The sequence below is a fragment of the Castanea sativa genome, chromosome 1 (genome assembly GCF_040712315.1).
Source record: "Castanea sativa cultivar Marrone di Chiusa Pesio chromosome 1, ASM4071231v1".
In the NCBI taxonomy this organism is placed as follows: domain Eukaryota; kingdom Viridiplantae; phylum Streptophyta; class Magnoliopsida; order Fagales; family Fagaceae; genus Castanea; species Castanea sativa.
Window position 1 is genome coordinate 75286205 of NC_134013.1, and position 14964 is coordinate 75301168.

General features: G+C 37.9%; 2 protein-coding genes across 2 annotated transcripts; both read right to left on the bottom strand.

The window, feature by feature from the left end:
• Nucleotides 1–3355: 3355 nt before the first annotated feature.
• Nucleotides 3356–5052, bottom strand: LOC142634374 (uncharacterized). The gene is made up of 3 exons (XM_075808672.1): nucleotides 4819–5052; nucleotides 4204–4611; nucleotides 3356–3904 (listed from the first exon to the last, which is right to left on the bottom strand). The coding sequence occupies exons 1-3, from the start codon at nucleotides 5050–5052 to the stop codon at nucleotides 3356–3358; spliced, it is 1191 nt and encodes a 396-aa protein (XP_075664787.1).
• A 675-nt stretch (nucleotides 5053–5727) lies between these two features.
• LOC142634385 (uncharacterized) lies at nucleotides 5728–7200 on the bottom strand. The gene is made up of 2 exons (XM_075808679.1): nucleotides 6658–7200; nucleotides 5728–6441 (listed from the first exon to the last, which is right to left on the bottom strand). The coding sequence occupies exons 1-2, from the start codon at nucleotides 7198–7200 to the stop codon at nucleotides 5728–5730; spliced, it is 1257 nt and encodes a 418-aa protein (XP_075664794.1).
• Between the last annotated feature and the right edge of the window lie 7764 nt (nucleotides 7201–14964).

The following is a 14964-nucleotide window of genomic DNA, read 5'->3' on the forward strand; positions in this document are numbered from 1 at the left end:
GTCGAGAATAAAGGGGACCAGAATGTGGCCGAGGTGCGCCCCCCCAAACCCCAAATGGGAGCCCCAAATAGAATTGTATTGGGTGGCCATTCCCAGGAACTCCTCCATTAGAGAGTTGCAAAAAGGGCATGCTCTATACATGGTCGAGGCCCTAGAGCAGCCCCTATTATTGCCTAAGGATATGGAGGCCTTGAGGAACATGAGGCAGCCCAACCTCTTCTTGTCCCTAAAGAGAGACTTGGCTTTGGTAAGTCTGCATCCATTTTTTACTGATTTTTTTTTTTATAACACAATTGTTTGACATCTCTATGCAGGCCATCCAAGAGGTTTGCACGATCGAGGAATGGGTAAACGATGCTTGGAACAAAGCCAAAGCAGAGGCCAATATGCGTGCTGAGACCTCCAAGGCTTTGGGTGCCTCTGAGCAGAAAATCCAGGAATTCTCCTCTAAATTATTGGTCGAGGAGAGGGAGAGAAAAAGCGTGGAGGCTGGCTTGAAGACCGCTGAAACGCAGGCTAAGGAGCAACGCAAGAAGCTCCATTACAAAGAGATCCAGTTGGCTACGTCTGAAAAGGAAGTTGAGGATCTAAAACAAGAGCTAGTGAAGGCCAAGGAAGCGGCTAAGGCGGCCAGGGAAGCAGCGAAAGCCTCGGAGTTGACGGCTTATAACCGGGGGATAGATGAGACTAAGGTTTGACTGGCTGAGGAGCTAGTCGAGGTACGCAGGGATTACTGCAAGGAGACGTGGAAGGAGGCCCTCAACCTTGCAGGGGTCCCTGCTACCTAGGAGTGGAAGCAGGCTATGAGAGTTTACTATCCTCCTGACATCCGTGAAATCTCAACTACCCTTATAGCTCCTTCTGCCATTACCCCAGAACCCTCTGAGCAGCTCCTGACTTCGCAGGCCATTCCTCCTCCTGCTGAGACTCCCAAAGGATCTAGCCAAGCAGGTGATCAAGGCCAAGGACTGAGGTAGCCAAGGATAAGGACAAAGCCCAGGAGGTCAAGCTCCCCTCAGAGGCTAAAGATGCTGCCAAGAACAAGGATGTTGCTAAGGCCAAGGACGTCGCTAAAGGCAAGGACATTGCAGTCAAAGTGAAAGAGGTCGAGGCCAAATCTAAAGAGGCTGACCCGAAGGCCAAAGATGATCTTACCTCTCAGCCGAGCAAGAAAGAAGACCCTCCTCCTTCAGCCAAAACCTAGCTCTTAGGGTTTTATTTCCTTTGTTGCCATCCTTCCTTCTTTTTGAAGTTTTTCCTTTGTATTATTTTTATTTTTATTTTTATTTTTTATTGTTATACAAGTAGACCTTTGAGTAAATTGTCTTTTTCCAAGGCACAGTTCAATGAAAAGTGTATATATATATATATATATATATATATTTTTTTTTTTTCCTTTCATAATTGTGATACCTATGTCTGTTCCATGTATAGTTTCTATTTTACTTAACATTTAACTAATCTAGGAATAAAATATGACTCCATTGGGTTATTTGCATCAGTGATAATATAGTTACTACACTTACCTGGCCAACAACAGAACGAATTAAGCACTACTAAGTCTATAACATTATCAAAACATTTTTAAACTTTAAACATCATATACCACAATAGATCATTCATCCATCTCGAACTTAGTGAATTTGCAGGACCTGAGGGAATAATAAAACATTGATCAAATCACAGATATATTTGATATACTTGTAAATGCTTTAAATGATATTCATGAATTTCCATTTGTTCAAGTCTTGCCATTTAGCATGGATGATGTTATTTGAGACTTAAATGAATAACAATAAGTACTAATTCACCTGAAGCGTGTAGTTTGAGGAGCCATGAATAACTAGGATTCTGTTAGACACTTGTAGGAATAATGAAAGATACCAATTTACCCAAGGTATGTGGTCCAAGGAGCCAAACATGACCAATGTTCAGTTTGATACTTAAAGAAATTATAAGAAGTATTAATTTACCCAAGATATGTGGTCTGAGGAGCTAGGCATGACCAATGTTCTGTTTAACACTTAGATAAATGATAAGAAGTATTAACTTACCCAAGGTATGTGGTCCGAGGAGCCAGACATGATCAAGGTTCTGTTTAACACTTAAATAAATAACAAGAAATATTAATTTACCTAAGGTATGTGATTCGAGGAGCCAAACATGAGCAAGATTCTGTTTAACACTTAGATAAATAACTTGAGGTGTTAATTTACCCAAAGTAGATGGTCTGAGGAACCAAACATAACTAATGTTCTGTTCAACACCTAGAAAAATGTTGAAAAATATTAATTTACCCAAGGTATGTGGTCCGAGGAGCCAGGCATGACCAAGATTCTGTTTGATACTTAACTATAATGAGGAATGTAACGTATGAAGTAATAAGCGATATATAACATAAAAGACTTTCATTAATAATAATACTTTTACAAGTTATTTACATTCTAGGGACGTGGTACAACATTTTCATCTAGATTTTCAAGATAATAAGCCCTATCCTAGCTACTGAGGTGATACGAGATGACCCTTCCCAGTTGGGCCCTAATTTGCCCCATGTTAGGTTTTTTGCAGTACCCAAAACTTTCCTTAATACTAAATCCCAAGGCGCAAGTGGCCTTAACTTCACGTTTGAGTCATAATCTTGTTTGAGCTTGTATTGATAATATGCAAATTGAACCATGGTGTTTTCCCTCTGTTCTTCAATTAAACCCAAGCCCTTTTCCAACATCTCATCATTATTGCTTGGAGTGAAAGAGCTCGTCTTCAGTGTTAGGAAACTGGTTTCGAGAGGAATTACAATCTCGGCCCCATTGGTCATTGAAAAGTGTGTCTCCCCTGTGGATCTACGAGGGGTAGTCCGATATGTCCAAAAGACGTGTGGTAGCTCTTTTACCCATTTTTGCTTCGCCTCATCCAACCTTTTCTTGAGCTCATTCACTATTACTTTATTGATAGCCCCGGCTTGCCCATTTCCTTGTGGATAAATCGGGGTGGAATATCTATTCGTAATTCCCAGATCGCATCAATATTTTCTGAAGGCCTTACTATCAAACTGAAGGCCATTGTCTGAGATGAGGGTGTGAGGAATTCCAAACTTGGTGACAATGTTTTTCCAAACAAATCTTTTTGCATCAAAGTCCTTGATGTTTGACAGTGGCTCAGCTTTCCACTTAGTGAAGTAGTCTGTGCCGACCAGCAGCCATCTCCTATTTTCTGCTACCTTAGGGAAGAGTCTTATAATATCTAAGTCCCATTAAGCAAAAGGCTAAGGGCTAGATAAAAGATTAAGGACGCCCCTTGATTGATGGATGTTTAGAGCAAACCTCTAACACTAGTCGCACTTCTTCAAATATTCTTAAGCTTCCCTTTGCATATTTGGCCACCAGTACTCTTGGGTGAGTGCCTTATGAGATAAAAATCTACCTCCTGCATGACTACCACAAATCCTTTCATGCAATTCTTTTAGAAGTAGCTCTGTTGCTTCAGGGTGTATACATTGTAGGTATGGTCCTAAAAAAGAGCGTTTGTATAGCTTTTGATCCTCAAATAGACATAACCGAGGAGCCTTTCTACGTACCTTGTTCGCCTCGGACTTCTCCTTGGGTAAGATATCTTCTTTAAGGAATAGCACTATAGAGTCCATCCAACTAGGTCCCACCTTGATCTGATGAACTCGGACCATCTCGCCTTTCATCTCTGTAGGCTTGCACAGGTCTTCAACAAGGATAACTCGAGGTAAGCTCTGTGCCGAGGACGTTGTGAGGGTGGCCAGGGAGTCAGCATGGGTATTCTTGCTTCTGGGGACTTGCACTAAGGTGAAAGACTCAAACTTTGACTGTAAATGTCTCACCTGATTTAAGTATTCTTGCATTCTCGGATCCCTGTCCTCCAATTCTTCTTCCACCTGGCCAACAACCAATCTTGAGTCTGAGAATATCAGCATCGTTTTCCTCCCACCTTCTAGACCATAGCCATCCTAGCCAATAAGGCCTTATACTCAGCTTTATTATTCGTGGTTGAGAAATCCAATCTTAATGATTTTTCAATAATAAGCATCTCGGGAGAAACTATAACTAGCCTCACTCCTGATCCTCTTTGATTTGCCGCACCATCAACATACACCTTCCAGGATGGAGGCTTTTGTAGGGAAATCATACCAACTGATTTTCCATCCATGTTCTGCTTGTCTTCTTCTTCTTCTACAGAAGGTTCAGCAAACTCGGTTACTAGGTCTACAAGAACTTGTCCTTTAACAGAGGTACGGGGCATGTACTTAATATCAAAGGCCCCCAAGGTCGTACCCCATTTGGATATTCTTCCAGTGTAATCAGCACTCTGACGTATTGATTTGAGCAGAAGTTGGGTTAAAACAACAACTGTATTAGATTGGAAGTAGTGGGGGAACTTACGCGTATCGTGCACCACTTCCAAAATGGCCTTCTCCAATGGTAGGTAATGGATCTCTGCTTCATGTAATGACTTGCTCACGTAGTAAACCAGCCTCTGCACACCATTGTCAACCCGTACCAGCACCAAACTAACAGTATGGGAAGCCACCGCGATATAGACAAATAAAACCTCATCCTCCTTGGGTCTGGACATAACAGGTGGCTGAGAAAGATATTCCTTAAGCTACTGAAAAGCCAAAGCACATTCCTCTGTCTATTCAAATCCCTTCCACTTGTTCAACAATTGGAAGAAAGGCCTTCATCTGTTCGCGGACCGAGAGATGAATCGGTTCAAGGCAGCAATCATTCTTGTCAATTTATGAACTTCTTTAGGATTCTGAGGTGGTTATAAACTATTAATTGCCTTAACCTGATCAGGATTGACCTCAATTCCGCGATTAGTGACCATATAACCTAGGAATTTACCTGATCCCATGCGAAAGGAACATTTGGAAGCATTGAGGCGCAACTTGTGTTTCCTTAGTATCTCAAAGATATTTCCCAGGTCTCCCATGTGCTCAAACACCATCTTACTCTTCACTACCATGTCATCTACATAGACCTCAATATTTTTACCTAGTTGTGGCTCGAACATCCTAGTCATCATCCTTTGATAGGTAGCCCATGGATTCTTTAAACTAAAGGGAATTACCTTGTAGTGATAATTTCCCGTAGGAGTGATAAATGTTGTTTTCTCTTGATCATCCAAGGCCAGGAGTATTTGATGATATCCTTGGAAGGCATCTAGAAGGCTCATCCGAGGATGTCCCATAGTGACATCCACCAATTGATCTATACAAGGCATTGGGAAGGGATCTTTGGGACAAGCTTTATTCAAATATGTGAAGTCTACACATACTCGCCATTTCCCACTCTTCTTTTTCACCACCACTGTATTAGCCAACCATTCAAGGTAAAATACCTCCTTAATAGCTCCTGCTTGCTTGAGCTTGATCACCTCCTCATTGACAGCCTCGAAATGTTCTTTAGATGACCGCCGATGTGGTTGCTTCCTTAGTGCGACAGTTGGACTGACATTCAAATGATGACAAATGATGCTCGGATCCACCCCCGGGGCCTCGTAAGCATTCCAAGCAAATACATCAATGTTTTCCCTAAGAAACATCATCAATTTGTCTTTTTCCCGAGAAGGCAGTTAAGCTCTGACCTGAAAATATTTCTCTTTATCATTACTTATAAAAACCTCTTCCAAACCTTCACACTCTGCCTCCTCCACTAGATCCTCAGATAACACCGACTCCTTTGATTGTTACAAACCTTACTCATTTGATGCCGAGGACTCTCCTTTAGCTTGATGTCTAATTGCGGTTAACAAGCACTGCCTAGCCATAGACTGGCTCCCAATCAGCTCCTCAACCTGGTCGCCCGATGAATACTTCACCTTCAAATGCAAGGTGGAGGAAACAGCTCCCATGGCGTGAAGCCAGGGTCTTGCCACTATGGCTGTGTAGGGAGAATACGCATCCACCACTTTGAAGTTAACCTCCACCACCTCGGACCCAATTTGCACTGGTAGTTTGATCTGCCCCATGGGTATAACTACCTTTCCATCAAAACCTACCAGAGGTGAATCATAACTAATTAGATCCTCTGGTTTTAGCCCCAACCCTTTATACAAGTCAAGGTATATAATCTTCGCCCTGCTACCTTGATCAACCAATACATGCCTCACATCATATCCCCCTATCCTGAGTGTGACCACCAAAGCATCATCGTGTGGTTGTATAGTTCCAAACTTGTCATTTTCTGAAAAACTCACTGCCGGTCGGGTCCTAACTTTAATCTTCTTCGGCTCAGAATTAGAGTCTTCGGCTGGCGACCGGGCTACAGACATTACTCTGGAGGGACACAAACCAGTTCTCCTGAGAGCAGCAAAAATGACATTAATTGTGCCCAAATGAGGCCTTGAAGAAGTGTTCCCTCGAGTCCCTGAACCTACATGGTCCTCTTGCCCATTAGGCCGATACAAAAACTGTTTTAACCTTTCATCTTTGACTAGTTGCTCCAAATGATTTCACAAAGCCTTGCAGTCCTCGGTGGTGTGTCCTCGTTCCTGGTGATACTGACAATGAAGACTTTGATTGCATTTCATGGGGTCTCCTCCCATTTTGTTTGGCCATTTGAAGTATGGCTCATTCTTGATATTCTCTAGAACCTGATGCACTAGCTCTCAGAATATTGTGTTGACCGTTTGTGGCACAGTAGTAGCCCCAGTCTGCCTAGTAAAATCCCGCCGAGGACGATTATCGTTGTACTTATCGGACCTGAAGTCCCTCCTATCCTGAGAAACCACCTTTGCCTTTCTTTTCCTTAACTGTTGGTTCTCCTCGACCCACTTATACTTAACGATGCGGTCCATGAGCTGATGTACGTTATTAATCGGTTTCCCTGTTAATGATTTCCTTAGCCCATGCTCAGCAGATAAGCTGGCCTTGAAAGTTCTTATGGCCACATCGTCAAAATCCCCATCAATCTCATTGAACATCTCCCAGTATCTGTTTGAGTATGTTTTTAAGGTCTTTCCTTTTCGCATAGTCACAGACAATAGAGAATCCAAGGGCCGAGGAACCCTACTGCACGTAATAAAGCGAGATCCAAATGCCCGGGTGAGTTCCTTAAAGGAATCAATAAAACCTGCTCCTAGGCCGTCAAACCACCTCATTGCCACAGCCCCCAAACTGGATGGAAATACCTTGCATATCAAAGCCTCATTCTTGGAGTGTACAACCATTCTCTGGTTGAAGTGGCTTACATACTCTACAGGGTCGGTTCAGCCATTGTACATGATGAATGTCGGCTGAGTGAAACGTCGATGAAGTTTTTCTCCTTCAATTTTACGCGTGAAGGGTGATTTAGAAATTTGGTTTAACACTCTGCTCATAGCATCATTTCCCAGGCCCCTCCAAGACGAATTCTTGTTTTTGCGGCCATGAGGATCGTCTGCTTCATACAAGAAAGACTCACTAGAGAGAGTCTTTGACCTGGGCCTGTAACTGCTAACCCCACCATTATTAGAAGAATAGTTAGAAATGGAAAGAGTTCGCTTCCGTCACTTGTGACGCAACTTTCTCCTAAAACGATCAATCTCCAACTGCATGGCTCTAGCATTTTCTTCATGAGAGACTTTGCTCCCGCCTCTTAACTGACTCCTGCTAGTATGGGTAATGTGCACACTTCCCTTCTGATCCCTACTTCGCTCAAGATTAAGAAAGTGATCTTGACGCTGAGACCCTATAGACTCTGCCTAGTGTGGACCTGAACCTACCATAACTAGATGTTAAACTCACTAAAACATAAGGATTCCCACAAACGGCACCAATTGTAGGGCCACAATTTGGTTCCCAAGCCCAAAGGATAGATGAACTTCGGCCCAAAGAGCCCGATACAATGGATTTCTAGAGAATGAGTCCAAATGCTGGGCTTTAGAGAGTTAGACAGTATGTAAAATGGATCTAGATGATAAGAAAATGGAGATGGATTGGTTTAAACTAAAGAAAAATTACCCTCGGCACAGTTCAAGGTCGTCAGTTCTTATATATATATTCAATTGTAGGGCCACAATTTGGTTCCCAAGCCTAAAGGATAAATGAACTTCGATCCAAAGAGCCCGATACAATGAATTTCTAGAGAGTGGGTCCAAAAGCTGGGCTTTAGTGAGTTAGACAGTATGTAAAATGGATCTAGATGACAAGAAAATGGAGATGGATTGGTTTAAACTAAAGAAAAATTACCCTCGGCACAGTCTGAGGACGTCAGTTCATATATATATATATATATATATATATATATATATATATATATATATATATATATATATATTCCACCTCAAATTTGATTACAAGTTCAAATCTAGATTGCAACAGTATTTTCCTCTCAATTTCTTGATCTCCTTTTCACATGGACCTTCCTCAATTTTATACCCCATTTTCCTCTTTGTTTTCACATTCCACGTGTAGATCTAGATTGCTGATGCTGATACTTGTCCCATCAGCCCCTTCATGTAGTCTTTAGGCGATAGCTGTAAAGCTGAAAATTACTGTTCAGACATCACTTCCTCATTAATGCGGCCAAGAGTTGGATATAGAGCATTTAATGTGGTGGTAGCAGCTTTCTCTTAGATATTTTGTAGCGGTCCATTGCTCTATGCTCCCATGAAACATATCCTCATCAATAGAACCTCCTGGAAGATCATTCAAGACAACAAGCCATACCATTTGACATTTGCTTTGCCTTGCCAAGGAGATACCCCTCCTCGGCCTACCACCCTTAGCCTCCTCGGTCACAACTTACTCGTGAACCCCTAGGTCTAACATCTTCATTACCGTTAGTTTGTCCTCAGACCAATGAACACCCTCGTACAAAGCCCATGATCCAATATGCATTTTTGAGCCTTTTATCCCTACAATATGTATATAAACTCAAAAAATGATCAAATTATAACATTTTTTTTCAAAACTAAAATATGAACATTTACATACTTGAATTTTAAGAGTTAACTTTAAAATAATATTTAATTTTAGAGTATATCATGTAATCATTATTATATTTTTTATTACTTATAGAAATTTACATAAAAGATAAATTATTACATCAAAAAATTGAGCTTCTTTGATCATTTTAATTACTTTTGAAAGGTAATAATAAATTTTTTCCTTTTTAAATCAAATCTCTTGCCTTTTCAAAATGGTAGAGCTAGGAAATTTTATTCGAGAGGGTTGCAGTTAAATCTTAATCTTACACACACACACAAGAACGTGTATGTATTATAAATTTAATCTAATTACTTTATATCTAAAAAGAATAAATATCACAAAACTACAATTATAAGAAAAAATTATGTCCTTGTCATTTATATGTAGAATAATTTGAAGAATTCTTTTTTGTATTTTATGTTTTTATATTTTGAATTTTTATGCAAAAGAATATTATATAAAGGGTGTGTGTGTTCTCAAATCACATGTCATGTGGTCAATAATTGATTACGCCATTTGATAAGTATACGAAACACTTTCTTTTAATAGTTTGGTAAAAGTATATGAGTAGGGCTGTCCATTGGATAACTTTGGTAGGGAGGCAATTTAAACCCACACTCGCAGATTCCCGCCTCACCCACTCTTAATGGACAAGTTTTACCCGCCCCACATAACAAATGGGGTGGGGATGGGGTTAACATTTTTCCCCCACACCCACCCATTTATATTTTAATAATTAAAAAAAAAAATTCTTATAGGTTTTTATAAGACGAGTGTGTGTGTGTGTTTAGCCTTCTAACTTTAAATTTATGACTTTTTTAATATTGGATTATTGAATTTATACTTTTATGTTTTAGTATTTACATTGTTTATATATATTTTTAATTGTTGTATTGCCATGTTTGAATTGTTTTTGTATTTCTTATTACTTGAATTGTTGTATTGTTATGCTTTGAGAAGGTTTTGAAATGTTAGAACTAGTTTTTTTTATAAAATTTTTTATGTGTTTTAATTTAATGTGTTCAAAATAAACTTTTAATAAATTATATATATATATATATATATATATATATATATATATATAATTTGAGTGTGGCCCATGGGTACCTGCTAGAATAGGGAGGGGAAAAAAACCCCACCCCAAAGCAAAAGTGGGGTGGGGTGGGGTGGGGTGGGATGGGGTGGGGAATAGGAAACCTGCCCTATACTCACCCCGTTGCAATTCCTACATTTTGGGTCTCCTATACCTAGACCCACTACTGACCGGTAATAGGAGTCGCTTCGGGTGATCAAACTTCCTCAAGTACTGGTCGGTCCTCGGTCAGAGTCGGGTTGTGAGAACCTCTGTTGGTTTAGCCAAAAGCCGTCGAATTTGACGAGATCAAGCTAAATCTCGACAAGATTTCACCAAGTCTTGACAGATTGAACAGAAAATACCACCGAATCACTATTATTGGTGGAGAATGGTGACTTTCTGGTGTGTAAAAGGTCAGGTCGGTTGAAAATCGTCTTCTCATGCTTAGACCTGCCAACCAACCCGTTGCCACCGTCATTGGCGTCGAGTCTACTAGTTCTCAGTTTGGATCGGATGGGATGGGTTAGTGGATTGGGTCACGGGTTTGGTTGGACTCCCCTATATACGAGACTAAAATTGTGATTAAATTAATTATAAATCATAAATACATGAAAAAAAAATGAAAGGCCTAAAGCCGGAAGCGATCTTAGAAACCAATCACGTTCCGGTAAAAAATCTCAATATCGTATTCGTTTAGAAGAAAAACAAAAATTGCGTTTTCATTATGGTCTTACAGAACGACAATTACTTAAATACGTTCGTATTGTCGGAAAAGCCAAAGGGTCAACGGGTCGGGTTTTACTACAATTACTTGAAATGCGTTTGGATAACATCCTTTTTCGATTGGGTATGGCCTCGACTATTCCCCAAGCCCGCCAATTAGTTAACCGTGGGGTGGGGTGGGATGGGGTGGGGAATAGGAAACCTGCCCTATACTCACCCCGTTGCAATTCCTACATTTTGGGTCTCCTATACCTGGACCCACTACTGACCGGTAATAGGAGTCGCTTCGGGTGATCAAACTTCCTCAAGTACTGGTCGGTCCTCGGTCAGAGTCGGGTTGTGAGAACCTCTGTTGGTTTAGCCAAAAGCCGTCGAATTTGATGAGATCAAGCTAAATCTCGACAAGATTTCACCAAGTCTTGACAGATTGAACATAAAATACCACCGAATCACTATTATTGGTGGAGAATGGTGACTTTCTGGTGTGTAAAAGGTCAGGTCGGTTGAAAATCGTCTTCTCATGCTTAGACCTGCCAACCAACCCGTTGCCACCGTCATTGGCGTCGAGTCTACTAGTTCTCAGTTTGGATCGGATGGGATGGGTTAGTGGATTGGGTCACGGGTTTGGTTGGACTCCCCTATATACGAGACTAAAATTGTGATTAAATTAATTATAAATCATAAATACATGAAAAAAAAATGAAAATTAAATGGCATGATAAAAAAAAAAGAATCAAGGGTAGAGAAATATTATTACATTTTACACAAAACCTATTTATGTTAAATTTATAACCTATTTTATATATATCATTGCCACTGGACACATATATATATATATATATATATATATATATATATTTTGGGAGGATTATGATATACTTTGTTATTTGAGTATTAATTGTCTATAAGTATGCTTACACTAACAAGAATACAAACAATTTCAAAAAATTAGGGGTAAAAAAAAAACTATAATTATATTACAAAGAAAAATAAAAGAATGTTCAAAATTTTTGGGGACATGGCCCTCGTTTGTCTACAAGTGGCTCTGCCATTGCTTCTTTATATATATATATAAAACCTTTTATAGGCTATTGATAAAATATAAAAAATTTCCTTTTTAATTTCAAATGAAGTTTAACACGTAAAAGAAATACTAATAGAGTACGAACTTTGATATAAATAGAAAAAAATTACATTAAAAAAATCAAACTTTAAAATGGATGAGGCCAAAGGGGAGACAAATATGGTTTGGAATTTTTGGCCAGACCATGCCAGGTGCGCAATTCCCCTTCCCTTGCACGTACGCATGCATGTTAAGTGTAGTAAAAAACTTTATTGTTTGGATTTTGGTTCCCCAAAACCCAAAGCTAATCCTGAACACACCAAATCCATTAAATAAGTTGATTCTCTCTAAATTGCTCAGCCATCAAACACACTTCATTCTCACCAATATTCCAAGATGTGTGTGACAAATTCTAACTTTCACCACAATTAATTACTTATGGGATAGAATATAGATATATGGTTAGAACTAATCTTGACCCAACAAGTAATCGGCCCCATAGTGCAAAGGCATGAAAGGTCTTTACCAAAAAAAAAAAAAAAAAAGGCAGGAAAGGTATAAAATATTGGGTGGATGTGATGTGATAAATCAAAACGGTTTCAGAAACCTTAATCGTAAATTGTCAAGCTACAAATCTCGATTGTCGGATGGAATAATAATTAAAAAGGTGATAGCTATTTATTTATTATTTATTTTTTTTGAGAAAGAAAGGTGATAGTTAGTTGGTCAGCCATCGTCGTCAAGATGGGTGACGCTAATATTGATCTTCTTTTCTCTTTTGTAAATGAAAATGACGAGTGCAGAGTTTTTACGTAAATGACAAAATTGCAGCTGTCTTTGCGCTAGGGTTGCACATGAATTAATTGGTCCTTAATTTCATATACGTGTGATGTTTTTGGAACCAATAAACCAGTCACTATGACGAAATGAGAAAAGACAACACAATGGTTTGACGTCTTTAAATTCGATTTCATTCTCATTGGCACGGTGCAGTGAGAGGCAAGCTTTAAGATTTGAAGTTTCTCAAAAAAAAAAGGCTTTAAGATTTGTTTGTTGTTCCTTTCGTATAGACTTCTCTGCATGGTGTGGTAAAGAGTGGTTGTACTTACCATATATAGATAAATTTCACCTTCATTCACTCTCGTAGTTTACACAAGTAAATTTCACAAAGAAAACGTATATATATATAGTTATATACTCTATTACCTGTAATCCAGGTCTCTTTTGCTTCACACGATAGAAAACGTAAAAACTTAAATCTAAATGACATATAGGTAAATTTAAATGACATATAGGTTCTCAAAAAGAAAAGAAAAGAAAGAAAAATAGGTAAATTTAAAAAAACATTTATTTTATCTTGAATATGCATAGTTTAAAAAGTTTAAAATTGTTTTCCCTTTCAGATAATTTTATTTTATTTTCTTGGAAATGTTACAAAGTGTTTTGTATGAGTGGAGGTAGTAGGCTTTGTCGCTCTGTTACTACTTTGTTCAGCCAAACTGTTGTCTGTGTGTTGTGTGAATTAAGTTAAATAATCCTAAGTACATAATATATAAAATAAAAGGCATGCAAGACAGAAAAAACCAACCACACATAAACAAACCAAATATATGGGATAAATTCTTCAGTATAAAGGGAAAATACTCATCACAAATTTGATCAATATACTATAATAAAATAGAGATTATAATTAATTTTAAGTTTATGCTCAAAACTTAAGTTCACAATAAATTGAGAAAAAATACAAAAATATTAAATTTATAAGGTATAATACAATCTCACTGCAAAAAAATAAAATCAAAATCAAAATTTGGTGAAACCAACAATGAATAAAGATAAAAGATATCCAATCTTAATACTTCATCTCTTTGTGATTGTAGCAACCAAATTTTCTTCCTAGAGAAAATACCCAAATTAATACACCGATTTTTTTCCCTCTTGCCACGGTATGTTGTGTCTTCTGTCCCACTTTTCCTACACCACTCTATACTCCATCAATAAAAACTTGCCAAGTGTCCACCTAACTAATTAAATACTACTATTAATTAATAACGGTAGCCTTAATAAGTCAATAATGATAGTATTTAATTAATTAGGTGAACACGTGACAAATTTTTATTGGTGGAGTATAAAGTAAAGCAGGAAAAGTGGGACAGAAGATTTGGACATGAACGGTCTTAATTAGACAACTTTCTGATAAGAGCATTTATATTAGACGCAATTAAGTTTTAGCCAAAATTTAGCTAAAACCCATAACTTTTCTATTTTTGCTAAGCTATAATTCACATGCAGATGCATCAAACTTTTCTTTCAAAGAAATTGTCACGTGGCTTAAGAAAGCAAACGCATATTATTTTAATCCAATGATCTCCATGAAAATGCCCTAGAAAACCCGTTGTTTAAATACACGAACTTCAAGTCAGACACTCTTCCAAAGGGGTGATTGAGGGATGTTTAGCAATAAATGTGAGAAATTTAAGTAAAAGTAGTTGACTTGGCTAATAATAACTCTAAAATTAATGATATAGGAAGTAGTAATTTATTACAATTAGATTTAATGAGAATTTACCATCTAAAAAGAGTGTAATTCTTATCAAGTTATAGTATGTATAACTTGAACCCATTTATCACCGCATACCTTTGGTGTAATGGTCACTCCACAAGTATAAGTACTTATGGGGTGTGAGGGATAAAGGTCAGGGTTTAAGTCTCTAGGAGGAAGTTTCACACACATATACACTTAGATTATGTTAGAATAGAATTTTTATCTTATATTAAAAAAAAAAACTTGAACCCATTTATTGTCTAAATATTACTATTATTTTTAACTAAAAAAATTTGCTTACAAATTGGTTGTAGCCTATCCTTGATTGTAGCTTAAGGCTACAACTCCCACTAAAAAAATTAATAATACCACATATTTTAAAAATCTAATTGTTGAATTATATTTTTTTTAAATGTTTTTAACACACATGTCAAATTTTGTACTATTGATGTTATTTACTATTCATCCATACTTTTATACTACAAAAACTTGAAATTTAAACATTTGATTGATGACATAATCATTGATCTTTAATTTTCTAAAAATTTTGCAAACGTAGAGGATATAAAAAAAAATATAATCCAAAATTTATATCTAATAAAAAGATATTAAGTGAA